Source organism: Mustela lutreola, chromosome 14 (genome assembly GCF_030435805.1).
Source record: "Mustela lutreola isolate mMusLut2 chromosome 14, mMusLut2.pri, whole genome shotgun sequence".
Classification (NCBI taxonomy): Eukaryota; Metazoa; Chordata; class Mammalia; order Carnivora; family Mustelidae; genus Mustela; species Mustela lutreola.
This window is the reverse complement of record NC_081303.1, coordinates 48103973-48131092: the sequence shown is the minus strand read 5'-3', so window position 1 is coordinate 48131092 and position 27120 is coordinate 48103973. Positions and strand designations below refer to the sequence as shown.

The 27120-nt window shown below is 52.8% G+C and overlaps 1 protein-coding gene across 2 annotated transcripts in view; it reads right to left on the bottom strand.

The window, feature by feature from the left end:
• Positions 1-1449: 1449 nt before the first annotated feature.
• LGR6 (leucine rich repeat containing G protein-coupled receptor 6) overlaps positions 1450-27120 on the bottom strand; it is a 119833-nt gene continuing 94162 nt past the window's right edge. For both annotated transcript variants that reach the window (XM_059145141.1, XM_059145142.1), the window contains 12 exons: positions 23121-23189; positions 20688-20759; positions 20407-20478; positions 19086-19154; positions 17750-17821; positions 16586-16651; positions 15531-15602; positions 15011-15082; positions 13243-13368; positions 12137-12297; positions 7969-8049; positions 1450-5760 (listed from right to left, as the gene is read on the bottom strand). In XM_059145141.1, coding sequence (XP_059001124.1) covers positions 4505-5760; positions 7969-8049; positions 12137-12297; positions 13243-13368; positions 15011-15082; positions 15531-15602; positions 16586-16651; positions 17750-17821; positions 19086-19154; positions 20407-20478; positions 20688-20759; positions 23121-23189 — 2188 coding nt within the window. In that variant the 3' untranslated portion in view covers positions 1450-4504. The remainder of the gene's footprint in view (positions 5761-7968; positions 8050-12136; positions 12298-13242; positions 13369-15010; positions 15083-15530; positions 15603-16585; positions 16652-17749; positions 17822-19085; positions 19155-20406; positions 20479-20687; positions 20760-23120; positions 23190-27120) is intronic.

Below are 27120 nucleotides of genomic sequence, written 5' to 3'. Positions count from 1 at the left end.
TGATCCAGCAATTCCACGTCTGGGACTGTGTCTTACAGATATGCCTCCACGTGTGCTAAATGATGTTGGTCTGGTGTTACCTGATGCCTTGTTTGTAGAAGCAAAAGATTAAGCAGTCACATTTCCATAAGAAGGGAATAAAATTCAGGGTACATCTATATAAAGTAAGATACTGTAAAAAAAAAAAAAAAAAAAAAAGAGAAAGCATTTTGGTAAGGCAAGATCTTTGAGCTTTCTTAATAGATGAAAAATTCCGCAGAAGCGAAATTGTGGTATTGCTACCTTGGGCAGAAAGGAGAAGTAAGAATATATATGCATTTTGTTTGTATATGCATGAAGAGAGTCTGGAAGGATATAGAAGAAACTTACAACAGGGGCGACCAGCGGGGGAATTGCAAATGGGCAAATGGGGACTGTTAAACAGATGGGTTTTATTCGAACCATGCACGGGTACTACTTACTCCAGGTAAAAAGGGGGTGAGGAGGAGCAGTGGACTGTGGTGAGAGGCAGACAGATATCCAAGCAGGCCTAGAGAGGGCAGCTTTGCTTGCTGCTGGTGGGCTCCAGACCACAGACTCCCATTGGCGGGATCTCAGAATGGCCTCTCATCCAGAATGGCCCATTGCAGCCATGCTGGTCTTCGATTTCCTGAGATTCTGCCTGCCTTCCTGCTCCCCACAGACCCTGTCAGGGAACATGTACTTACTTGAGTTAGCCCCTGTGTCTCCGTCTCTGTCCAGTCCAGCAGGAGCAACAGAATGGCCTTCCCGGCAGTTGGGCCACAAGGATGGATGGGGTTTGGAATTCTAACTTCAGTAAGGGTGGAAGAAGGGTGCTCCTGAAGGCACTATCTGGCCTCTCAGAAGGAAGTTGGGCACTAGGCCAGTAAGGCCCTGACGGGCTCACTTCTCTTTCCCAGTCATGACTGGCATTTTACTCAACTCACTCTCTTTCCCTTACCTCTAGAAGGGGCCTACCTGCTTGTCTCAGGGACATCATCCCATTCTGGGTCAAGGCTTCAGGGAAAAGATTTTCAAGGCAGAGACTGGGTGAAGAAGGTTGCCCAAGTAGAGGGAAGGAAGCTGATGGGTTCTTTGGGATTCACAGAATCAGGAAACCCCAGGAATAGGCTTTGGGTCTGAGACGATGCTCGGGGCTGGGTAACAGCAAGTCTACCATGTTGCCTGCTTTCTCTGGATTGTTTTCTACCTAACCCAGGTCCAGCCCCCAAAGGCCAGGTAAACACGGGTGAGCCAAATGGATTCTGATCCCTCTAAACTTCCAATCTGAGCCTCCTTGGCTGTGCCCCCGATGCCCTAGTACTCAGGGGACGGGGTGAGGAAGAGCCTGGACTCTCTGGTCACTCCTCTCTCAAGGCAGCCTCACCTCTGGCGGAGCCCCCACAGAGCTATCGGCAGCAGCAGAAAAGCGTCAAGGGACACACATGATACCTTACTGGTGCTTTATTGTACAGAAGAATCCAAATATTTACATCTTGACAATTCTTACGCTTCACACAGCTGGAGAGGGCACGGGGCGGGGAACCCAGAAGTGATGTGAGGGACACAGGGTGGGTGGAAGGACTTGCTACACCAGAGCAGAGGTAGTTAGAGGAGATGGTGCCAGACAGGATCAAGGATTCTAGCTACTTCCCGTCATCCTCACTCATTCAGGCCCTACTAATTGTTGGAAACTCTTCCTCTTTCCCCTCCCTCAATCCTCAAACCTTTTATTCTTCTTGGAAAAGGAAAATTCGGAAGGAGGTTGAGGAGCAAGAGGTAGGGAGAGGAAGGCAAAGAGAAGGCGTAACCAGAGGCTCTGTTAATCCACAGTCGTCAAATCTCAGCACTGAATTAAGGAGTTTTCCTCTTGATATGTGCAGAGGTGCTTTAAAAACCTTGGTCGAATATAGTTGGTCTGAGAAGAGACTGTGGTTGGCACTGTTTGCCAAGGCAAAACGCACGGAGGCCTGGGGAGGACATCCCAAGTCAGCAGCTCGCAGCATTTCTACCATCACGGCCCTTTGCATGGATTCGTCCCCATGGACACCATTTTGGAAAATTTCACATGCACTTGAGTTATTTGGTTTTTGATTTTGGGTTTCATCAAAGACATATAAAAACTTTATAGTCTTCTAGTGATTATAATGGAGATAACCAAAAGAGTAACATACTGACTTGCTAGAAAGTCTGTCAGAAACAAAGAAACTACTTCGCCACCTTATTTTGGGTAAATGTACAGCATCGACTAGGCTTTTTGAATAATGAAAATAGCTCATGGTAAATGCCTCCACTCCCTTCCGCCACACCTCTCCTCTGTCCAGAAGGGCCAGACTTGGCACATGCCCAGATCTTTGGGAGTAAATGATAAGAGGACAGTGGTGCTACCCAAGAGCCTGCAGCCAAAAAACACTGGCGCCCTTTTCACAGAAGAGGCCACCTGTAGGGGACTGTTCCCATGACTCCTAAACCTCCAACACGCGGCCACTTCACTCCACATTCCACTCAACACTAGCTCCCTGGCCCCAAGGGGGAAAGTGATCACATAGGGTGGGGGTGGCTGTGAGGAAGGGCCTGAAGGACTTCCTAGAAGTCCAGGCTCCCCCAAATCTCACCTACTTTGACATCCCTGGGGCACCTCTGAGAAACGTTCCACATAACAGTCACCAACTCCCAGTACCCAACGTAGAGCAAATTCCTCCCATGAAAGGCTCTTCATCAGCCCTAGAAAACAGGAGCCAGGGGTTCTCAACCAATTGCTGAATGAATTCCCCATCATCCAGTGAGTGCCTACTCTGAGGTTAACCCTATGCTAGGAGCCACAGGGTGGGTGGGTGATCACAAGGTCAGCACATTTAGCTCCAGAGCCTGTAAGAGTCCGGGCAACTTGCTGGTCAAATGAGGTTTAGAAATACGCCAAGTTCCACTCACGGTCTCTGCCTCATCCCTCCATCCCCAGCCTAGTCAGCCTTGGGGACATGCATTAGCATTTCCACTGGGCACCAGGGGCAGTGGGGAGACAGATGACAAGATAAACTGCAGGCTAGGAAGGACCTTCTCAGAGTTGTCTTAATAGTAGAACCCCTTTTCTGAGCCTTGGGTTCCCTTTTTGTGTCTCCAAGAATGTTCTAGCTCTCACCTCCTCATCCTGAGATTGAATGCATGTGTGTTTGGGGTGGGGAGTGCTAGAATGCTCAGAGGCACCTGGTAAACCATAAGGTAGGAAGGTTATGATGGGAGAGGCAGAAGCGTCATGCTTCTTTGGAGCATCCAGGGACCCCAGATTTCTATAATGCTTCCTACAAAATAACACATACAATGCAAAGATCTTTCTAGTTTGCTGGCCAGGGGCTCCTCATCCCACAGAGAAGGCAGGGCCTGGGATGCAAAGAAACTAGGCTTGTGGCAGGAGTTGGCAAGAGGCTTATGGTGGAGAACCACAGGAAGGCAAGTCAGAGCCAGAAGGAAGCCAAGCAGTCATTGACTTCCCTGTGTGTACCCTGCCAGGATCCGGGGACACGCTCTCTTACTAAGGGCAGAAGTTGCACTGGTGGTTGGGCTTTGGGAAGAGGCGGGACCCCGTGCGGGATCTCTTAATCCCTGCCCCAGTGAGCGGGGCTAAAGGCAGCCTCTTCCCCATCCTTCCCAGAGCAGAGCAAGAAGGATGGGAAAGTAGTGTGGAAAGTCTTTTCCACTTGATGGAATCATCTTTGCCCTAGGGGTTTTCTAGGATCGGTGGCACTTGTGAGGTCACTGGAAAACACTAAGTGGTGTAGACATGAGGGGCCCCAGGAGAGAGCAGTGTTACATTCTGTGAGACGTTAACGGACAATCCATGAAAACCAACCAAACAAAAACCTGTTGTCAAATATTTTAGGGAAGTGGGTTAAACAAAGTTCAACAGACTTTACCACTGTGGGAATTCTGGCAGCCGTTACTGGCCTAATATGCACTGTGACTCTCTGAGAAAGGGACAGAATGTGTCGTATCTTCTAAAACTGATTTGAACAGTCTTTTTGAATGTCCTATCTTGAGATTAACAGGACACAGGAGACATTTCGTGTCCAATCCGCAAGTCAAAGGGCAGATGCCTGGATGCCTTTGGCGGTCCCCTTATTATTATTATTTCCCGGTGAGGCCCCTTGCCCATTGTACCCTGATCCTTGACCTGCTCGGCTCCCCATCCCAGTCACTCTTTTGTGCTTCCCTCATCCCTCATTCTCCTCAGCCAGACAGATGTCCAGATCTCTGGTCCACAGCTTCAGATGTGAGAGGGAAGAGGCCCAGAGGAAGACCAAGGGGAGGACCCCAGGCCAAGAAGCACATGTTGGAGATGGCCATGGAAGAGAGGAGACCAGTGGAGCCCAGGGCCCCGGGACTGGGCCATCCTGCTGTGGATCACACTGTGGAGTTTTGGTTGAATTTATTTTACAAGCAGCCATCATTCGTGGAATGGGAGGAGAGGGGAGGGAAGACATGGGAAGAAAAGAGTGAGAAGGGACATTTATAAGTGTGAGGCAAAGGCAGAGCCAGAGGGCTGGAAGGCCCTGCCCACTGACAGGCCCCCACCAGCTGACATGGCTCCCTCTGCCCTGAGCAGCAGTTCTCCATCCATGGAGGGTGGTGGGTTCCCAAAGTGGGTTCCCTCTGGCTCTACAAAATGGCTGCCCTCCAGCCTGGGGCCCCCCGGCTGCTGACAGGAGATGAGGGTCACTGAGGGGAAGCCATAGGTCTCCAGCCCGGGAGGTCGCCCAGCCTCAGAAGCTTCCAGAATGAGATCCACATCAGAAAAGGCCACCAGGGCCTGGGTAGAATCGCAGGAGCTCTTCTCCAGCTCGCTGGCAGCAGCATGGGCTAGGGGACCTGGGGTCCCTGGGCAGGGCCAGAGGCGCCGCAGGTCATCCCGGAAGTGGGGGTTGAAGAGCAGGTAGAGCAGCGGGTTGAGGCAGGCAGGCAGGGGTAGCACCACCAGTAGGACAGACTTGACGGCCTCTGGAGTGACAGAGAAGAGCCCCAGCATGGAGGCGAAGCTAAGGAAGGCCACAGGGCAATAGAGGAGCCCGTCGGCAAAGATGAGCCACGCCACGTGCCGCACCATGGCGCAGTCCCACACGGCCTCAAAGCCGCCCCGCGGCAGGTGGCAGTAGAGTCTGATGTAGGCAGCGGCCACGGCCAGGAAGCACAAGGAGTTCATCATCACCAGGGCCACGGCAAAGCCCAGCGCGGCCGGCCGGCCCTCGGGCGCAGCGTAGGGCAGGCAGAGCGGGGACGCCCCATACTCTCCCACGGAGGCGAGGGGCAGGGCCGCGGCTAGCCCGGCCAGCAGCAGGCAGCCCAGGGCCCCTGCTCGGACGCTGCTCAGGGAGGGGGCCTTCCCGTAGGCCCGGACACAGGAGACGGAGACGCTACACTGCACTGCGGCCAAGGTGAGCAGCAGCACGGAAGCCTCGGACCCCAGGACGGCCAGGAAGCCTGTGGCCTGGCAGCCCAGCCCCATCTCCCAGCGGGCTCCATACTGGGCGAACTGGCCAAAGGTCAGGGCATCGACAGACGCTAGGAGGCCACAGGATATGCCGGTTAGGGCATTAGCACCCGCGATGGCACCGATGACGAACTTGACCGGAGGCAGGGGGCCAGGCCCACCTGCGAAGACACTCAGCAGCACCAGCCCGTTACAGAGCACGGAGAGCAGCACGATGGCCCACACAGCCAGCCGGATGCCCCAGCTCTCGAAGAGGTGCTCACAGGGCTTGAAGGGGCCTGCGGGAGAGGGGATGAGACGTTACCCTTGGGTCCGAGGCCGCTGGGCCTAGGTGCTTGGGATGAGGCTGGGGAAGCTGACCCAGCCTCTGTCCCCAACAACTCCCGGGCTGACAGAGGCTGACTTGGTCTCTGAGGACTGCTAGGTGGGGTGGGGGGTATGGGGCAGTGGGGACATATATGCAGCTCTTCTTCCAAGGAGCTGCAAATGCAAGGAACACTCACCCAATACATGCAGAAATAGAAACACGTAATAAGCAAATTTGTACACAAAGTACATAGTGCAAACCCAGGCATTGAGGAAACGTTCAGCAAAGCAGACTTTCCAAAGCATTTCGGAGCAAGGAAGGGATGAGACGGCATACAGGAGTGTGCCATAAAACGGGGGCATCTGAACTGGGATACGGCAGAGCTGGAGACACAGAGGTGTGGGGGGCTTCCCGGAGAGTGACCAGTCCACATCCCCAGGCTCTGCTTCTCCCAGTCAGTGCCCAGGGATCCCACCGTGGATGACGTGTTGTACCTGGCTGGCTTTCCCTTGCTCTGTGGTGGGGAGAGAGACCACGGTCGGTACTCACAGAGTCAATCGGTATTCGGAAAAAAAAGCATAATAAGTAAATGAAAACACAGATGACTCTGGGTTTTTCCAACCTGGTTTTGCGCAAATGGTTGTGATGGTGGTGTTTTCTGTCTCTCCCCTCAGGTTCTGTCCTTAAATCACCCTGTAACTTTGGACACGTTATGTCTTCATTTCTTTTGGCTTCAGACTCCTCTTCTGCAATGTATTTCTAGTCTAAGCTTGGGAATTTGAGAGGCTTTTGTGGGAACTATTTTTTAAACATATTTTTTTCCGACTACCATATAATAGATGGTCATTGCAGAAAGTTTGGAAAATAAAACATGGAAAAATTAAAACTGCTTATCATTCCACCTCTCCAAAAGAACTCATCGTTTTGGTATGTCTCCTCCCATTTTTTAAAAGATACATACAAACATATATGTTTTTAAACTAAACTGGGATTTTCCACATATAGGCTTTAATTCCATTTCTTAAGTTAAAATTTTATTATGCACACTTTCCCAAATCTTTATCTTCCTCCAAAACGTGTTTTCCATGTCTGCGTAGTAAATACTTGCTCATATGGATGTACCATAATTTATCTGACCATTTGTACGATCTATCTTTAAAGCAAGTTCAAGCTAGACTTTGCCTTTTGGAGCCTCCTCTTTTACCTCATCACTGCTGATTATTGGTTTTCAGAGGCAAAATTTCTGTGGCAGTGTGAAGCCTGTGGGTTTCCAAGTCAGGACGAAAACACCACCTGTTTCCTCCAGACTGCATTGGTGTTCTTGCTCTGGGATGACACTAGAGGGCGTGCTATAGCCACTGAGTGCTGCGAGCAGGTGCTGGCAGTCCTTGAGCACTGTTTTAGCTCTGAGACAGCAAGAGCGGCCAAGGGACACGAACCAAAGACAGATATAAAACGGGAAAATGGAGGGGAGGAGAAATAGAGAAGCACACTGTTCATTGCTTTCTGTTCTTTCCCAACAGTTCCTGTCCTGGCTTAAGTAATGTGCTACTGCCTTCTGGGGGGTGGCCTGCTAGGATTTTATACCCAGGGGAAGGGGCTTCTTCCCTCACTGCATCAAAGGGAAATAGAGTTCTCTTTCTTTCTTTTCAGCAAGATTCAGGTGAGACTCTATAGGACATTTTCTCAGCTGTAAGGGCTGCACAGTCCTATAATGAGTTATCCAGGGGTACTGTGGAGTTTTTCCATGCTGGAGAGTTTTAAGAAAGAGAGCAGAGAGGGGTGGAGAAGGCAACCTTTCGGAGGCCCATCTGACTCTAGGATTCTGTGACTCTTAGACTGAGGGGACGCTCAGAAGCAGCGCCACACACCACCCAGAACAATGGGGTCAAGACATTCTTCACTGCTTCTCTCTTCAATGAGAGACTTTCTCTAGGATGTTTAACTTCTCATTGGCTGATCTTTGCTTTGACTTCCCTCCCCCCCTGTCGCCCCTCCCCTACTGTCCCCAAGAACCACCAGAAGAGGCTGTCTTCCCCTCAGAATGTTGGCTTTTAGGCAGAGAAGGCGCCTGAAGTATGGTTATAAACATGCCAGGCTGAATGAGCATCTCATCTAAATACTTGGGTACTCCTTCCCCAGTCCTGCCCCCAACCCCGTGCCAAGGCACCCATCTCACCTGGAATGGGGCTGCACTGGACACTGGGGTGTGGCTTTGTGTCCTCCATCTCCAGCTGGAGCTCGTCCAGTTCCAGGTCATCTGAGAGGTGAGACCAGAAGGTGGCTTGGGGGCCAGGTCTTGGTGACAATCAAGCCCCATCTTTCTCCAAATGCCCACCTCTTTAAGCTGCCATCCCCAGCTCATTCTGCTCGGCACAGGTCCTCCCAGCAGCCCTGCACATCTGTTCTACTCTTGGGTGAAAAGAGTCTGTTCCTATTATCCACATGTGGATTATTTGCATTGTCTGTTCTTCACGGCCAATTTTCATCTGAGACTTGCTTGTCTTGTCCTGTAACTGAGCACGCACGTCCCCTCCAGGCAGCCTCGTTACTGTGCTAGGTTAGTACGTGTTAGAGTTACCATGTTGGAGTTAGGGTGGAGGCTGCCTTAAAAATGGGAGCTGGTAATCAAACAGTTCTCCACACTGGCTGGTCCCCCACTGTAATTCCCTGTCCAGTTGTGAACACCACGCGCAAGAAAGAAAATCTTTTTACTTTTATTTTTTTATATCTTCGGAGAAAGAGAGAGATAAAGAGAACACCCAAGTCCTGGGTTGAGGGGCAGAGGGAGAGACAGAGTTTTTTTTTTTTTAAGATTTTACTTATTTATTTGACAGAGAGACAGAGAGAGAGCAGAAGTAGGCAGAACAGCAGAAAGAAGAAGAGGGAGAAGTAGGCTCTCCGCTGAGTAGGCAGCCCCATGCAGGGCTCTATCCCAGGACCTTGGGATCATGACCTGAGCTGAAGGCAGATGCTTAACCAACTGAGCCACCCAGGCCCCCTGAGAAAGAAAATCTTAAGCAGGATCCATGCCCAGCACAGAGCCCAAAGCGGGGCTTGAACCCATGACCCTGAGATCACTACCTGAGCCGAAATCAAGAGTCAGACACCCAAGTGCCCCAGGAAGGACATCTTCTTAAGACAGAGTAGTGAGCTGGACTGTATTCAGAGGAGGTGAACCAGGGATAGTGAGCGAGTAGAAGCCACACACTTGAGAAATGGTCGAAGCCCCTGGGAGATTAACTTAGTCAAGGCAAGACTAAGTGGGAAGACCGTGGCCGTCCTCCAGGAGCTGAAGTCCCATCAGGCATAAAGGAACTGTGCTCCTACATGCTGTGTTGGTGCAGAGGGCAGAATCAGGAAGGGTCATAGAAGGAGACGATTTAACAATTCAAATGAGCTTTCCTAGTTACTAACACAAATAAGCTCCCACAGTTAGAGCTGACAGAGAGGTGGGCCTGAGGTCCCAGGGGCTGCACGCCATGCCTGCCATCTGCTTGGGCTTCGGGCAAGGGCAGAGCAACTTGGGGATGAGGAAGACATGGTCCTGGTCTCAGGGAACTCATGGAGACAGAAGAGGATCCGGCAGTCGCGGTGGTATGAACCGTGTCAACTAACAGATTTGTGTGCCAGTGAGGCTAAGAGTCTCTGAGTTCCTATGCCAGCTCCGCTCAGCGAGCCGTGGTCTTCACGGTCTCATTAACCTTTCCAGCGGTCGTAGGAGGCGGGTGTCCTTTGACCTCATTTGACAGATGAGAACACTGAGGCTCATAGAAGTGAAGTCACTTGCCCCAGGTCTCCCAGTTGGTGTGCAGCAGGGCGGAAGTCTGACCTGGTCTGTCTCACTACAGAGCCCAGGTATTTAACTGTTATGCTTTCCTGATTGGTGGGGGGCGGGGGCGGCCTGGAAGGAAGCTTTATAGATGCACAAGCTGGGCATCATTTGTCCCCAGAGGTGCTGGAACTTTAAGTCCCAGATAAGAGAAAGGGCAGTTCTAAGCTGGGTGAGAGGCAGGTCTAGATCATCTTTACCAATCCTTCCCATTCTAAGTCTAGACCCTGCGGTCCCTTAGCCTAGGAAAGTGGGATTACAAAGATAAATCCATTGTTAAAGAAACTCTGTAACTTGTTTGAATCAAGTAGGAGTTTTTTTCTCCTCTTAGTCACTACGGCAGGGTTTCTTAAACCAGAGCCTATGAGCTCTAGGGGTGTTAGGGATAGCTTGGGAGTCCAGAAATTCTACAAGAATTTTGAAATGATCACCTTAAACATCTTACCATTTATAAAGACAAAACGCTTGTTTGCAGCAATAATTCATCACCGAAAGACTTTTTAAAAATAAGACTTCGGTTTCTCTAGTGAGACCAGGCAAGTTGTCTGAGGCCCCAAGTGGTAGAAGAGCCCTGCTTCTCTTCTGAAGGACGCCTGTAAGGCACCGGGCCTCAACGATAGTGCCCCGTGGGCTCGTCCTCCACCACACACTAACAAGGGGTGCCTCTGTGTCATGCTTGTCCCCATCTTTGACTCATGTGGTTTGTTTCCTTCTTCCCCACTTAAAGGGTAAACACCTTCAGTTGGACATTTTCCCAGGAGGCAGAAAGGCTCTGCAGAGCTGCCCTTGGCCCAGACACCATCAGGGCGGGCAGGAGGCCGAGGTGTGCCCACAGAGAGCTGGCATTTCCTCTCCTCTCTACCTTTCATTCCCTGCCACCCCGGCTCTCCAGAATGGAGCTCAGCAATTCTTTGAAATCAGAATGCATGAATGAAACACACGGGCTGAGGCCCGCGGACTCCGTCTGAGGCTGGGAAAGTCACAGCCAAGGTGTTAAGTAACCACTCTTGAAACGAGGAGGAAATCAAATCTGGCTGCAGCCGAAGCTCCTGGCTTTCTTCCTCAAGGCTTATTAGCTCCCACAGGAAGTGGGGGGCCCTGCCCCAGCTCCCGTTACCAGCGGCAGGCAGCCCACGATTCTGACGCCCTGTGGCTCTCCAAGACCTAAGCCTGGTGGAAAGTTTCACCTTGAGGAAGGAAAGTTTCCATTCCTCCTTCCAGCCCCCTGAGGGAGTGTACAGCAGACAGACATCCGGGAATGTTCCCTGGGGACAGCTGTCTGCCGGCCCAGAGCCAGCCTGGCCGTTGGGCTCTTCAAGGGGTCCTGAAGCCCTCCCTGGGGAGGGGTCTGGGAGAGAGACCCCAGAGACCCCTTAACTGCTTGTGGAATACTGGCCTCCATAAGCTGTGTTCCAAACTACACAACACGCCGTCCCTCCTCACACACATGGGGAGGGCCCGCCCATGTTCCCAGTAGTAAGAGTGGCAGGTAGTACCAGGAGTCATGCTTTGCTCACTATGGCCTGTGAGAAATGTAGTATCGTTCTCAGTGTACAGATTAAAAAAACCCCAAAAAACAAGGCTCAGTAATGTTGAAGAGCTTGTCCTGGGCAACACAACTGGTAAACTGGATTTAGAACCCAGGTCTATCTACACCACCGTAAGATGCTTTTCTTACATGTTTTCGTTCTGACTTTTCTGTTTCGCTTCTCCATGGACATACTGTGGAGAGGGGATTAGAGACTGAAAACAAAATTCAAATATCAGGGGCCCTTTCTTGCTTCCTCCTGATTCTACCTGTGTTCTGTCACGTGGGGTGACGGTGAGGGGGACAGAAGCCCTCCCTGCTGCTCTCTATCTAAGACACCGGTTGACAGATGGTCTCTCGGAGCCCCCTCAGCTGCCTACTTCCACCCTTCCTTCTTTTACAACTGTTCTAGAAAGAGACCCATGTGGCCCTTCTCAATAAGGTCCTCTTGCAGCCAGTGGCCTCTGAGGGGCAGGAGGACTTGGAGAGTGATAATCCCCATGCTGTTCCACTCGGCTCTAGGACATCTAGTGAGGGGACTTTTTTTTTTTTCTTTTTTTAAACGGAGGTTTAATTTAATTGACTTAATTCAATCCTGCTTGGCTCAGGTTGATTGAGAAAGTGGGTGTCCTCTCTGAGAATGTAATCACAGGGCCCATGTAGCCAGGAGGCAGCCATGGAGAAGGAATGTGCGAACCACGAGGGCAAGAGTGCTCCACAAGATGCAGCTCAGGGAGCACGTTGGGGACCAAGAAGGGCATGGCAAATATGGAAACATTACTACTGTCCTTGTCATCATCTTCTCCCCAAACACCTTTGGGCTACGTTCTTAGAGAGACAAGGTGCAAACAGAGGTCACCTCCCAGGTCCCCCTTGGGGTTTGCCTCCGAAGCCCCTGCCAGACCTCTCTCAGGGTCCCCCGGGCCTCCTCCCTAACTTCTTCTCCACGGCTACCTACCCGCCTTGCCCAGGAGCCCCATCACTCACAGTGGTTCTCAGCTTGTCCGGCAAGAAGGCCTGAGGGTCTCTTTGGAGCCTCCTCCTCCTCAAGGTGAAAGTCCTCAGCCTCCCACTGTCCAGAGGCCTTGAAGAAGCTGGCACAGACGCCGTAGGCACAGCACTGGTAGGCATAGGGCACCTCCAGGATCCTGGGGGCCAAGGGGGCACAGGGGTAAAATGAGCTGCCTGAGGGATGGTTAGGCGGCCCACCCAGGGACCCAGCACTCAGCACCGGCCCTTTAACCCCAAAGCACCCCGATGACAGTGCAGGCGGCCCTCTGGGCTTTCTTTGTACAAATCCTACAGCCTCTGAGCATCTGCCAATCTTTTCCTCACTCATCTTGAGAATGAGATGGGAAGATAAATTTTCTGTCCTTTATGGGGTCCCCCCAGTAGGCTCAGGGCTGGGACCACTTCATCCAAGATCACACAACACTCCAGTGCTCTGCTCCTCGCCCAGCCAGCAACTCTTTTTTTTAGATCTCAGGAGACAGGAATTCTCATAGTGACTCTTGCTTCACCCTTGCCCTGTCCCCCAGCCCCACCCCTGGGCACAGCAGAGCTAAATCTGGTGCCCTCTGAAGGCGAGGGCTGATGCCCCCAGGCAGCTCGTTAGCTGGCAGTTGAGGCGGCCTGGGCCACACAGGCTGTGCTGCTGCTGCAGGCAGAAGGCCTGGATGTCATTAGCACCAGGGACCGGCCAGGCGGCTTGTTTTCCACTCCTCAGTGCCCTGGGCTCAGCCCTCACCGCAGGGGCCCAGATGCTGCTCATGTGAGGACAGGCAGTCTGCGTGCCCTGAAGGGGACAAGGAGCAAGGAGGTCCGGGGGCCTGCACCTCATCTTCCTCCTGTCCTCACAGGAAGTCTCAGCAGCCTAGGGGCTGCTGCTCGGGACAGAAAGAAATGCTGTGAATGAGACGAGGAAGGGGAGGCACGAGCCCTTCCCACTGAGGAGTGACCAAACCCTACGCCTCTGGGCCATCAGGTTTTTCTCGAGGTAAAGCCCCATGGTTTTCCTCTCTCTGTCCCTCCTTGGCCTCCCCAGCTACTCTGGGGCAAAACTATCTGGGGATGGGGAAAAGCCAGGCCCTCACCTCAGTTTCGGGAAACTGTCCTTGGAGAAGGCCTGGGACAGAGCCAGGTTCCCTTTTAGCTTCAGATGCATCAGGCCCCCAAGTCCAGACAAGGGCAGTGTGGCCAGCTGGTTGTCCGTCAGGTCCCTAGGACAGTGCATGGTCAGGGTTATTGGCAGTCAGTGGGAATGCTGAGGGGGCAGGGCTGAGCTGAGGGTGTGACCGGGGTGCCTGGGATGGAAGCAAGAGGAGAGGAGCAGAGGACAGAAGATCAGCGAAGAGAGACGAAGACACGAAATGCTGGGGCAGGAGGATGGTCAGGGATTGCTAGAGGCACCATCCCTAACTCACTCACTCACTCACTCATTCATTCATTCATCAAATACTGGGGGCCAACTACATACTAGGGATTGCTCTAAGGTAATGTCAAGCCATCCCAACTCCTAGGTCACAGAGTTCCTTAACCACAGCTCCTATGCCCAGTTCCCAGTCCCATCGGAGGGTCCCTGTCCACCCCCCTAGGGCATCTGCCTGTACTTGCCTCCCTCTATTCCCCCACTTTTCTGACGACATGAGAGGCCAGAGTCAGGGATTGGACAGAGCTGGCCTCTGACTACAAGCAGGGGTTTGGTCATCTGTTCTGTTTTGGGGGCTGGCTTTGTAGCCAGAGATGAGGACATGCATGGTCTTCGACTGGAGACACATTACAGGGAACCAGCACTCCAAACCAAACACCAGCACCACAGACTGTGCGTCGTGGAAACAGCCTGGACTGGAAGGTAGGAAACCTGGCGCTGTCACCGACTCCCTGCATAACCAAGGGGAGTCACAAATTTGCCTGAGTTTCAATGTCCTCATCTTTCAAGGGGATAAAAATATCCACCCTACCTATCTGGCAGGAGCAGAGCAAACAGGAGAGGGAAGACCGAGGTGTGAGTTTTGCAAGTCTCCGGCCCAGAGCCTAGAGAGTGGCAGACAGGAGGGGCACTGTGAACCTCCTGGAAGGCTTGCATTCTGGCCTTGCTTTGAGCAGGCTTCTCCCCTGGGCCTGGAGGCCTCTCCTGTGAAGTGAGGGATTGGACTAGATGATCTCCAAGGCCAGGACTGGAGGCTAGCCCGTGGAGTCTGGGTGTTAATCAGAAAAGGGTCCTATCAAGATGGACACATCTTTGGGACATGGAAGCAGCCAGTCAGTTACCGCTTGGGTGGGAGCCCTTGTGGAGTACACAGCCTGCACCACAGTGTGTGACAGTTCCACCAGAAGTCCCTTCCAGCTCTGACCGAATGACCATGCAGCCAGCACTATATGCTCCCTGTTTGCAGCCTGTGTAATTTAGGGAAGCTATGAGCCTCTGCCTCCCTGCAGAATGGCAGCCCTCTAGTGTTACTGCTCATGTGGGGGACTGTTGAGCTGAGACCCTGGCTCCCACACCTGCTGCCACTGTCCCAGGTTGTGAAGGAGTTTTGGGCTCTAACCTCCTCTCTGTTGGCACATGTAGAGGCTGGGGGAGGGCCTGAGACCAGAGGGGGTGGGAACACAGGGCACCGAGGCCACTAAGATGTTGCCAAACGTTAGCAGATGAGGTTCCAGAGCTTGCAGGAGTTTATCAGGACCCACGGCCTGTCAAACGGACTGTCAGAATGACTGATGAGGCTGGGATGTGCGGTCAGATATTTGTGCATGTCCCCACTCGGGTGGATCCTCCCCTCCCCGCCCCCCCCCCCCCCCGCTGGCCTAGGGTCCCCACTGGTCTCCATCTAGTGGGAGGAGGGTGCAGAATGCACTTACAGCTTGACTAGGGAGCGTAGGGTCACGAAGGCCTCAGGGTGGATGGACCGGATGGAGTTCCAGCTCAGGTCCCTGTGCGCAGAGAGGGGATTACAGGTGAGACCCGGGACATGTGCAGGACTCCCCGTTCCCATCCTGAGTTCTCCTTCTCACACTCCCATCTGAGCTGCTCCCAGGAGCAGAACCCTCAGCCTTTCGGGGAAGGTACCTGCTGACTGGCTGGGGCCACAGAAAAGGGGATTCGGCAGATTGGCCTCAGAATCTCATCAGCCCCTGGGCACCAGCTGGAGAAGTGTCTTCAGAAGCCATCTGGAAGGGGAGGCACCTCTCCTGGTGTATGTGTGTGTGTGTGTGTGTGTGTGTGTCTGTGTGTGTGCGTGCGCGCACTGGGGGTAGGGATACCGAGCAGGGCAGTCTTGTGTCTGCCACTGCCACGTACGCTGTGGGTATGAAGTGTGCCTGAGAGAAGAGCACAGTGGGCCCCCATAGGGTCCAGCCTGGGATGCTGCAGGATACTTACAGGGCTCGCAGGGAGCTCAGCTGGCTGAAGGTGTCTGCTCCGATCTCCCAGATGCGGTTGTGCTGGAGGCCTCTAGGGCAGCAGGAGAGACTAGATGAGCCAATAGGCTCAAGCCCTGGCCCTGTTCCACGCCCCCCGCGCACTATGAGGAAGAAAGGAGAGCCCCCCACTTCTCCTGGCATGGGAAGAAAGGGCCCGCGGAAGTCACCAGAATTAAAGGGAGCACAAGGGGATCCGGTTGCCTTGGGTAAGTGGGTCAGGAGACAAAGCCACAAAACCATCCCTGTGGCCCAGAGGGAGTCAGTTTCCAGGGTTCCCACCGGGGCTGGCTCCCAGCCCAGCCAACCTCGCTCCTGCGTTCTCCGGACCTTAGTCCAGCAGCAGAGCACTGCCCCGCCCTTGGATGACCCAGTGACAGGCCCAAGCTGGGGGGCGGGGCTCACTGGACTGCTTGTCTGAATGGGAGATGGAGCATGTCCCTCTGTAATGTTGAAGACCCTCTTTCCTTTGGCATCTAGACAAACAGGACAGACCCTCATACCCCTATCCTGCCTGGGCCCCAAAAGGCATTGCCCTACCTAGGGTCAAGGGACAGACATAGAGGCTCAGGAGACCCACCAAGCTTGAAAAAAAACCCGAACAAACAAACAAACAAGCAAACAAAAACAGAAGCTGAGTGAAAAGAGTTTAGAGAATTTTTCAGGTGATTTTTTTCCTTGTCAAATTTGAATCCTAGGATTCTTCTCCTGTGTGTGAGTGTGTCCCACCTCCTAGTGCTGATGGGACCCTGGCCCTCCACTGGCCCTAATCACTACTGCCTTTCATTGTTGTGGTTGACCCCCAATGAGCTACCTTGAGACTGTCAGCGTGGGTCCATCGTCGGTGGTCCCTGGAGGCCTTGTCTAGGCCTCTGCTGAGCTCCCAGCCCTAACCCTTGCACTCAGCCAGCTCAGAGAAGGGAGAAATGTCCGAGTGTGCTCATTGACCCCCACTCCTCAGACTTGTCCCAAGTCTGGCTTGCATGCCTTTACCTCACTCCCATGCCCCCAACTCACATTTCCTCTAGCTTCTGACACCTGTGCAGGCTGGGCAGCTCCTCGATTTGATTATGAGACAATTCCCTGGGGGAAGAGAGAGAGAGAGAGAGACCCCAGGTGAGGGTGAAGCTGGGGGCCAGGAGAAGCAGCTCCGCAGGGTGTGCCTTCCCGTCAAGCAGCCGAGGGCTGGGAGGCCCCTGCAGGGATGTGGCTGTTGACACGCCTCCCAGCAAGGGGACTTCCCTTCCTCCTGCTGCATCCCAAGGCCTAGGGGACACTGGGAGGGTCCTGGGGGGTAGGAAGACAGGAAGTGTGAGGGGCACAGAGATGAGAAAAGGAGCAGAAAGTGCCGGGGCTCTGCAGCAGCCAGCAGGGACCATATCAGGACTTACTGGGCAAGCCGGTCACAGCCAACACAAGTAAACATCCCTGTAGTCCCCACGCACAGGGTCCCGGGGTGGGGGTGGGGGGGTAAGCGGGGGCCTGTGGAGATCATCTGGCCCAACCCCTTCATTAACAGATGAGGACTCTGAGGCACAGGGAAGGGACAGAACCTGCCAAGGACACACTGGCAGTCAGTGGCAAGGCTGGAAGCTGAGCCCACGTTTCTAGACACCCAGGCTAGCACAGCTATGGACGCAGTGTCTCCTGGGTCAGCCTCCCCATCCTGAGCTGCGGGTCCATGTGGAGAAGCCTCACATTCCAAACGGATTCAGGAGGGAGAACAAAACTCCCCCTGACTTCATAGGCCACTTAAATGCCTCCATGCTTCCGGAAGACCTTAATGTTCTTACTAGATAAGCAATGCCACTGGCTGAGCAGCTTTTATGTGCTAGCACTCTGTGCTGGGTGCTGGACAGACATTTTTTTCAACCCTCACACATTTATCCATATTTTGCTGATGAGGCATTGAAGCCCTGAGACGTTAGAGAGTGAGTCTAAATTCATATAGCTACTAAGTGGGAAAGCTGGGCCTTAAACCCTGGTCAGACTCCAAGGCCATTGTCCCTTTGCCCCGAGCAAGAGAGGACAGCCCAGTCCCTCCCGAGCAGGTACTCCACAGACTGTCCCATTCTCCAGCAAAAGAAGTAACCCACTGGGACAGAAGCAGGAGGGGCCTCTGCCAGCCCATGGGAGCAAGGGCACAATGCCAAGACTGGGGAATACTTGTGAGCCACTCACAGCACTCGGAGCCTGGGCAGCTGTTGGCACATCCCCGGTGGGAGCAGCCGGATGCCTGCACGGGTCAGGGTCCTGCAGGGAGAGCAGAGACAGAGCTGGCACCAGGCCCTGCCATCCCTGGCCGCCGCCTCCAGCTCTGGGCCTGATGCTGACATGGGAGCACAGAGCTGACAGAAGAGAAGTGGCAGAAAGCACAGGGCAGGGGTGGGGCTATAGGGAGAGAAAGGAGCAACTCTAGCATCTGAGCACAGAGCTCCCCTGGGACTGGAGGTGGGTGGGGGTGGGCAACAGAGAGAGACACAGCCCAGGGGCTCAGCTCTCTGCTTGTCGGACAGTTCCTGCCTGCACGGCCCACACCCCACCCACCCATCGGGTCCCCACCCATTGTCCCAGAGAGGGCTCCGGCAACACAGGGTATGTAGGACAGGAACTAGAATCTCGTCTGCCCTCCTTAGAGAGGGAGGGGGCATAGCCATGGGCAGGGAGTAGATAGGAAAAATGAAACAAAACAACCCCAGTGGAGCCATGGGAACCTTGCACAGAGTCTGCTCCCTGTGCCCCGGGGAAGGGGGAAGGGGTGGGAAAGAAGGGAAGGACCTGGGGCTGGGACAGAGAGGGCTGTGGGGCAGTTTTGGCTAGGGACAGGGTGTCCCAAGAAATACCCAAGGCCAAGGTCATTCTTGGGGAACTATTACTTCCCTCATGGAAAATTTTCCAGATGCCAGCAAATCTCGGGGAAGACAACAGAGGCACAGAGGAGAGAGCGTTCCTGTCTGGGCCATGCCATGAATGAGCTGTGTGATGGGGGGCAGGCCGGTTGGCTTCCTAACACTCACTCTGGGTGTTTGCTTGATTGTTCCATTCATCCTCTTAAATGTGTTGAGGTCCTACTGTGCTCTGGCACCCCTCCCCCACTCTACAGGATATAATAATAGAATATATGAGAAAGTCCTTGTTGAAATCGCGATTCAGAAAGGCAAAGGAGATATGTTTCCACAACCCTTCTGCCCTGTCACGGGTCTTCAGGATGCTTACAACTTGGGGTTTGGAACTCTGAAGGCATGCCTGAAAAATCCAAGCATGGTCAGGAGAAGACCAGCCTCCTCACCCCCAAACCATCTGCTACCCCTGGCCTTGCCGGCAGCAGCGCCACATCAGGAGATGGCCATGGATTCCTGGGGCTGAGCCAGGTGACCTCTGGGCCAGGCTGGAGCCGGCAGCAGAAGCAGGCCAGATAAGGGCCAAGCAAAGGATCCTTCCAGCAGCCTTCCAGGGGACAGCTCCTGGGGGTGGAGCAGGGGCATGCATGAGGTGGAGGGTGAGGGTCCCCACTCACAGGATCTCCAGGCTGGTGGTCCCTTTGAGATCTGGAAACTCCTGGATGTCCGTGGCACCATTCAGGGATCTGGAAGCAGATGCGACACACTCTGAAGGTTGGGGTCAGAGCATCTCGATATCTGGGCTCCCCATCATCACTGATCTCACTGATTTTTGGGAAAATGTCATCCTTCTCCAAGCCTCAAAATACCTCAGCCACTCAGGGCCTGTAGGAGAGGGGCTTTGCTCAGCAGGGTCCATACCGCTATTTCCTTAAGTTGGCCCAGGCCCCTAGAGCCCTGGCAGAGCCCCCAAACTGGCATCTGGGTCCCAGCATGCAAAACACAACAAATGCACAAACAACAACAACAACAATACAGGCAAGGGACATGGGAATGGACTCTGTCTAAAAGGCTCCAAGGTGGGTGTTTCTGAAAAAGTTCTTGGCTGCAGGGGTTTGGGGGTTTGCTTATTAGAGTCTGAGAAAGGGTCTCCCCTAAATCATCACCCACTAAAGCACTGTCACCACCTCCCCACTGGCTCTCTCCCAGACAGCTTTAGACAGATGGCTTTTCCCCTCCTGTCCATCCCCTGCCAGTGAGGACAGGGACCCAACCAGAGCACAGCAAAAAAGGGTCCTGCCAGACCACAAGGAGGCAGTGTAGGGTCCAGAAAGGAGCCTCTCGGAGCTGGAGACCAGGGGCCTAGCTCATGGCAGAGCGGGAGCCCGGGAACCATCCACAAAATATGCTAACAACCCCTGCGTCATGTGGTTAGAATGGCAGTGAAACGTGGTAATGGACATGAAGGGGAAGGGTGCACTCGAAAAGGCTAGTTATGCTCCTGGGATGCCCTATGTCGTGTGTCAGCCATGGAAGATTTTTGAAGAAGTGGGACTTGGGCTGGGAGTGAAAAGAATGGAAGAAAGGAAACAAGGGAATGCTGTCGGGCCCAAAGTAATAAAGGTGGTACGGCAAAGGGCCGAGGGGTCCATGCTCCAAGGTCACTGGAGAACCAGACCCTGATCCCAGTTGTTGGTTTCTGCAGCAAAAGTTTCTGGAACAGCTCCCTCAAGCAGGACCCTGAAGACGCCAGATCAGACTCCTGGGCTCTGGAGGAGGGCCCTCTTCCACTCATCTGGGATCCGGGATGAAGCCACAGGGAGCTGACTGGAGGCTGTTTAGAGCAGCCGGGTCCGGGAATAGTCCTGAGCTGAAGCAGAGGCCGCAGCGTCGGAGACCAGGCCTTGCAGTGGGGACAGCGCCCTGCTGGTGTGACACCTGCAGAAGGGAGGCCAGAGGCGGCGGGAAGGAGGGAGGCCTCAGAGAGGTCCAACTTACAGTGTGTGCAGTTTCGGCAGGTACTGGAACGCTGACCTCCCCACAAACTGGATTGGGTTATCATAAAAGTATCTGGAAGAAAAAGACCCGAACATCGAATTTAGCTACTTGGCCCTTTGAGCTGGGACCCAGGCCGGCCGATCTCTGCTTTGTCCAGGAAAGCAGACCAGGAAAGAGCACACCGGGGAAGTCCCCCCACTTGCAGAATCCTGCCTCCCCAGGCCCTGGCCCCTCTCCCAAAAAAAAGCACAGCACCAAGAGACAGAGAAGTGAGGACTCACATTGTCTGCAGCAGAGGGTTCCCCATGAAGGCCTTTTCTGGGATGGCCTTGATGTTGTTGTTATGGAACCCCCTGGAAGACAACACCACGAGTCAGTAAGGACTTGGAAAGAGGTGTGGAGAGGGAGAAACAGAATTCCATGAAGCATCCAGAAAGCTGACTAGAAGGGCCATAAGACCAATGAGATGGCAGCCCGAGATTCCAGGTTCACCTCTGCCTGGGATGTGTCTGCTTCATTCCATCACACACCTGTCCTTTTCTCCAATATTTGTGAAAAGAGTGAAAAGTAGAGCCTTAGGGAGCAGAGGGGTGGGGCTTGGGGGCAGCAGGCTGAGTTCAGACCCCAGGACATGCGTCCTCTCCTCAGTCCCGTGTGGCAGGAAACCTACGGGGTCCCCAAGAGGTAGCTGAGAGTGTGTGAGAAAAACAGAGCTTCTGGGGGTTGCAGGAATGAGAGATGTCCCCCAAATGGAGGCTGGCTTGGTCTTCAGGTCTGGAGACTAAGGAATCTAGAAGGACAGCGGCCACAAGATGGGGGAGAGGCAGCGGGTGCTGAGGGACTGGGTGGCCTCCTGAGGAGGTAAGAAGGGAGGGGCCCTCTCCAGGACCCGCTCCAGGTCCCAATGTCCAGAGCTCTGGAAGCCAGGAATTACAATTTGGTTAGTTGGGGGGAACATTAGAAGAAACAAGTTGGACTGAGAAACACATGATCCAGCCTGAGCAGACCCCTCCCAGCCACCCTCATTTTCACGGGAGATTTCTAGTGTCTCCTCATGCCTTCCTTGCCTCCACTCCTCTCTCTCCTCCCTCCCCTCCCCTTATTATTTCCACTCTCATGCTCTCCCCGCAGGTCCCCGCAGACACCCCCAGCCCATACGACCCACCTAGGCTGCTCTCCCCACTCATTTCTTTGTTAACTCACTCGTTATACGTTCTTAGACTCCTCCTTTGTGCCTAATGCTGAGCTAAGCTAAGCTCTGAGAGATTTAGAAGTTTAGAGGCCTTGTCCTCAAGCAGCCTTCTCTCAATAGACAGAGAGATACAGAGACAGACAGACAGACAGGCAGACAGACAGACACACACACACACACACACACACACACTCCTATACTCATTGGCAACTCATCGGCAGTGGAGGACTTCCAGTAGTTTCTCACCCGACCCTTCCCCCACCAGGTGGTCCAGTTGCTCCTTCTTGGCTACACACATCTAGCATTTACACCTTCCAGCTTTGCACGGGGGGGCAATGGTGGGTGGCATAGGGTTGGTCCTGAAGGTCTCAGGTGGTAGTTTGAGTAAAGATACGAGGCTACTTAAAAGTACGGGGCTCTGCTCAGAAATGTCAGGCTCGGGGTGCCTGGGTGGCTCAGTCGTTCAGCGTCTGCCTTCGGCTCAGGTCATGATCCCAGGGTCCTGGGATCGAGCCCCACATGGGGCTCCCTGCTCAGCCGGAAGCCTGTTTCTCCCTCTCCCGCTCCCCCTGCTTGTGTTCCCTCTCTGTGTCTTTCTCTGTCAAATAAATAAAATCTTAAAAAAAAAAAAAAAAGAAAGAAAAAAGAAAAGAAATGTCAGGCTCCCTTAATCTGGTCCCACTTTACTAACAATAGATCTCCTACTGTTTGCCAAGAGACTCTCCCCCAGTAAGACTGGCCTCTTCTGCAGTCTTTCTGCCCATTCAACTTCCACTCTCAGCCTGCCTCCTCCATTCTTCTGTCTGAACCGCCTCCTCCCCTCCCCTGCCACGGCCACCTAAATCCCATCCATCCTGTAAAGCTAATCTCAGATGTGTTTGTCCACAGTGTTCTTTCCACGTCACTCTGGATTCCCAGTCATTTTAGCTACTACTGTACCATTAGAGCTGGAATTATATACCCACCTGAAGCTGCTCTGCTCCCCGACAGACCTAAAAGATCCCTAGGGACAGCCCAGGACTATCTGACTCCCGGATTGTCTTGAGCAGCGAGCATAGTGCTTGGCACAGTCGGTGCTAAAACCGAGGAACAAGAAGTGGTGTCTGCAACGAGCCACAGCCGGTTTCTCAACTCTTCCCTGGAATCCGGTGCTGGAGCAGTGACCCCGCTACCCAGCCCCCAGCTCCTCTCCTCATTCATCTCTGGACGCACCCCAACCTAGGTGGGGGGGAGTGCTGGGCCCAGCGACCAAGAGGTATTGTGTGCCATGTGTCCCTCCAGGCTGGAAGAGCCCACAGCCATTTCTGCTGATGACAGGCCACTCGGAAACGCTCCGTGCCAAACTAAGGAGGCCTGTGACTACTCAGACCCGCACTGGGGGCCTGGGAGGGCACGTGGCTCCGGTTCCCACAAGGACCACAGGATAGGAGGATGTGAGGGAGGCCCAGGGCCGGCGGCTTCAGCCCCTGCCCTTGGGAGAAGAGCGAAGAGGACACCCCCAGAACGCAGCAGAAGAGCTTACAGTTCCTGCAGTCTGCCCAGCGTCCGGACGGCGACGGGGAACTCCTGCAGCTCATTATAGTTCAGGTCTCTGGAATGGAAAGCAGAGCCGTCATTAGACGGGTGGCTTCACAGGGCATGTCAGGGCCCCCGAGAAACACAAACTTGGCTCTGGGACTGGCCGGAGAGATGCGTTTTCCAATTTGTCAGATCCAGCTGTCAGTGCCTGGAAACACATTTTTGGAATGTTCGTATTCCATTCCTACTCCACAAATCCTCAGGCTTGAAGGCTTCCTGGCAGCGGAATTGTTTTCAGGAGACCCATGAGGGATATGGATACCTGGAATGGACTCCATCAGGAACAGTCCCCACTGGCTGAGGAAAATACCTCAAGCCTCTGGAGACATCAGTGGCTGGGGAAGGGACAGAGAAGAGAATGAGGCCATCTTTACCACCTTGTCACCAGCACTAGGGATTCCAGAAGGTTCCATCAGGTGATTACTTTGGCTAGCTGTGGCCTCTGCCATCTCTCAGAAAGACCAACGCTTTTTATCTTTGGGTGGTGGCAGGACAGCTAGCTTTTATTTTCTTTTAGTTTTTCTTCATTTCCTGATTTTTTTTTTTTTTTTTTTTACAATGAACATATATCACACATACAATTCGCAAACAATGGAGGCAATGAAAGTAGTGGCAACTAGGGATGCCTGGGTCGGTGAAGCGTCTGACTTCAGCTCAGGTCCTGGGATTGAGACCGGTGCCAGCAGCTTCTTGCTCAGCGGACAGTCTGCTTTTCCCTCTCCCTCTGTCCTTCCTCCTGCTCGTACTCTCTCTCTTCTCTCAAATAAATAAATAAAATCTTAAAAGAGAAAGTGGGAGCAACCCACGTTGGAAAGGGAGCAGGGAAACATGCATTCTAATACATGATTCGCCGGAGATTAAATGTGCACCATCTTTTAGACATAATTCAACAGTATCTTTTCAGATTCAAAGATTCATACCTAGTCACCCCAAGTCCAGGAATTCAACCTACAGAAAAGTCTACCCCTGGGTGTGAAGGTAGATGGATGAGGACGCTCGGCACAGTGTTGTTCAGACATCAGGGCCCAGACTGTTGGCCCACACGTGATCACAGGTTTGCTCCTTCTACCCTCTTAAGTGGTCTTCTGGGTTTGTGCCCTTATGGCAATGACAGGGTAATGGGAGAGAGGAACAATGCATGAGACCAAGGGCCAATCGAATTTTCATTAGAGATGATTTGCAGCTGCCTGTGACAAAGGAGCTCCAAAGGCAGGGGGGACCCTGCCAAAAGAGAGGGATGCTTGCTTGCATTGTGGGGAAGACAGTGCAAGGTGACTGGGGAGTAGTAGGAAGCAAGAGCTGCAGAAGACTTTCCGCGAGTTTTGTTCTACATTATGTGATGGGATTATCTCCCCTACCCCTCCTAGGAGAGAGACTTCAGAAGAGATCGTTGATCTTCAAGATTTTTAAAAACTTTTTACTTTTTTAAAAAAAGATTTTTAATTTCGGGGCGCCTGGGTGGCTCAGTGGGTTAAGCCGCTGCCTTCGACTCAGGTCATGATCTCAGAGTCCTGGGATGGAGTCCCGCATTGGGCTCTCTGCTCAGCAGGGAGCCTGCTTCCCCCCCGCCCCACCGCTCTGCCTGCTTGTGATTTCTCTCTCTAATAAATAAATAAAATCTTTAAAAAAAAAAAAAAGATTTTTAATTTCAAGTAATCTCTATACACAAAGTGGGGCTCGAATTCCTAACCCTGAGATCAGGAATTGTATGTTCCTCTGACTGAGCCAGCCAGATGTCCCTCAAACTTCAAGATTTCTTTTTTTTTTTCATTACTATTTTTTTAACCTTCAAGATTTTAAAGTTGACTTTTGTTTTCCCTCAGTGGCTAATGAGTTAGCTCCATGTGGAAATGTGCCTGATTGTGCGAGGGTTGACTCGGCGTCTCCAGATTCCTGTGGCTGAAGTCTGTGGTACAGTCTCAGGTACAGTGTCCCTCTTGACACCCCCCCCCCCAGGAGGACCCCAGCCCAACTTCTCTCAGTCTTTTCCAGCCCTCCCTGCCCTGACCACGCTCAAGAGAGGACTATCTGATGCCAGGGCAGGGGACCATGCCAGGGCCCTTTAATCACAGAGTGACTTGGCAGATTCTATGGGTAAATACTATGTTAACACAGAGATAATGACAGGTTCCCCTACATGACGGGGTCATTACACTTAATAGTCCACAGGTAGAGCCAGGAACCCGGCCCAAGGGTCAGAAGAGCAGTGACAACCGTCTGGCAGCCGGTGAGCCGGGTAATTGCACCCCCTCACCTCCCTTACCCCCCCAAAACACACTAATTACCTGATTACCCTCAGACTCCCATGGTGATCTTGGCTAATTACAGCATAAACCCTCCCACTTTGCTCTGCTCTGCCCCGTTCCTTTGTGAATCCTACACCTATCCTTCCAATGACTCAAAACTTGATCCTCTCAGAAGGGCTATTTCTGGTCTTAGATTTTTATAAAGGATTCACCCTCTCATCTCAGTGTCTCCAAATCAAGGGTCCTCCTTTTAACTCCACTTAGCCCTTTCTGGAATTCTCTACCGTCGCTCAGGGAGAGCTGGGTAAGTAACAGAAGAGCACTTTCTCTTAAAGCCTTCATATTGTGGGGTTATCATAAAATGCAAAGAATTGCAGCTGCCTGACCTCAGAGCTTTAGCTTGCCCTTCCATCTGCCTGCAACACTGTAGCGGTTTGCATGGCTTATGCCTCTACTTCATTCAGGTCTCTGCCCAAAGAGCACCTCATGAGAGGACTCGTCTGAGTCCTCTATTTAACAGAGCATCACTTGTGTTCCCTTACCCTGTGTGGTAGACTAAAAGTGGTCACACGTCTTCTCCTATTGCAATACATGTGTATGAGATCAGCAGCCTGTATGCCTTAAACTTACACAATATGTCAATGACACCTCAATAAAGCTGGAGAAGAAAACGTGGCACAAGTCCCTTGTGGCTTCTTCAGTCAAGGAGTGGCTTCTGCCTCCCCACTCCTGAGAAGGGGCTGGCTTGTGACTGGCCCCGACAGTCTCATTCTACAGAATGAGGCAGAGAGGCCACGGTGTGAGCAGGTGCTAAGTCACGAGAGGCCTCATAGCCTGTGCTTTCCTTTGGAATGAATGCTCCTGCCACCACACAAGAAAGCCCAGGCTAGCCCCCCGTGGCGGAGCCATGTGGGGAGGACCGGCCAACAGCCAGCACCAAGGCTGCCCTCTCAGACTTGTGAATTAGACTCCTCAGAGCCTTTAGCTGTCGTTGAACCTCTGGCCAACTGCGGCCTCATGAGTGAGCCCAGGGGAAGGTTCCAACAGCAAAGGTCCCAAAGGTCCCAATCCACAGAGGTATGAGAAAGGCCCTGATGTTTTGAGCTGATCTGTTATGTAGCTGTAGACAAGGAGAGATTCTGCTTTCCTTTTTCTCATAGGACATACTGAGAGCTGATATGTATGTGTCTATTTTCTACCCACCCTACTAGAAATGAAAGTTCCTTGAAAACAGAAACTCTGTTTCATCTTCTGAACACCAAATACTGGCACAGAACAGTGGCTCAACAAATATTTGTTGAATGAATACATGAGACAGTCTAGATAAATTGATTGATGAAAAGCATTAATGGACTCTTAAGAGTATCTAGAATATTTGGCAGAACATCCTTAAGACTTTGAGGCACTTAGAGAATCCTGAAAGGCACTGTGAGGCTTGCTCATGGCCCCAGGGCCCAGGGACAGGTCCCATGTGATTTTGCTATCACCGACCCCTTCTACAGGTCATTTGACTCATGTCCAGGAAGCCAAACTGAGTAGTTCCAGTCTTCCTTGGCAGCTTCTGGACAGGAATTCTGCAAGGGATGGCCTACCAGACAGTGGGAAAAGACACAGAGTAAAGGCATGTGAACTAAATGGCCGTGTGTGTGTGTGTGTGTGTGTGTGTGTGTGTGTGTGTAATGTGGAAAATAAAAACTG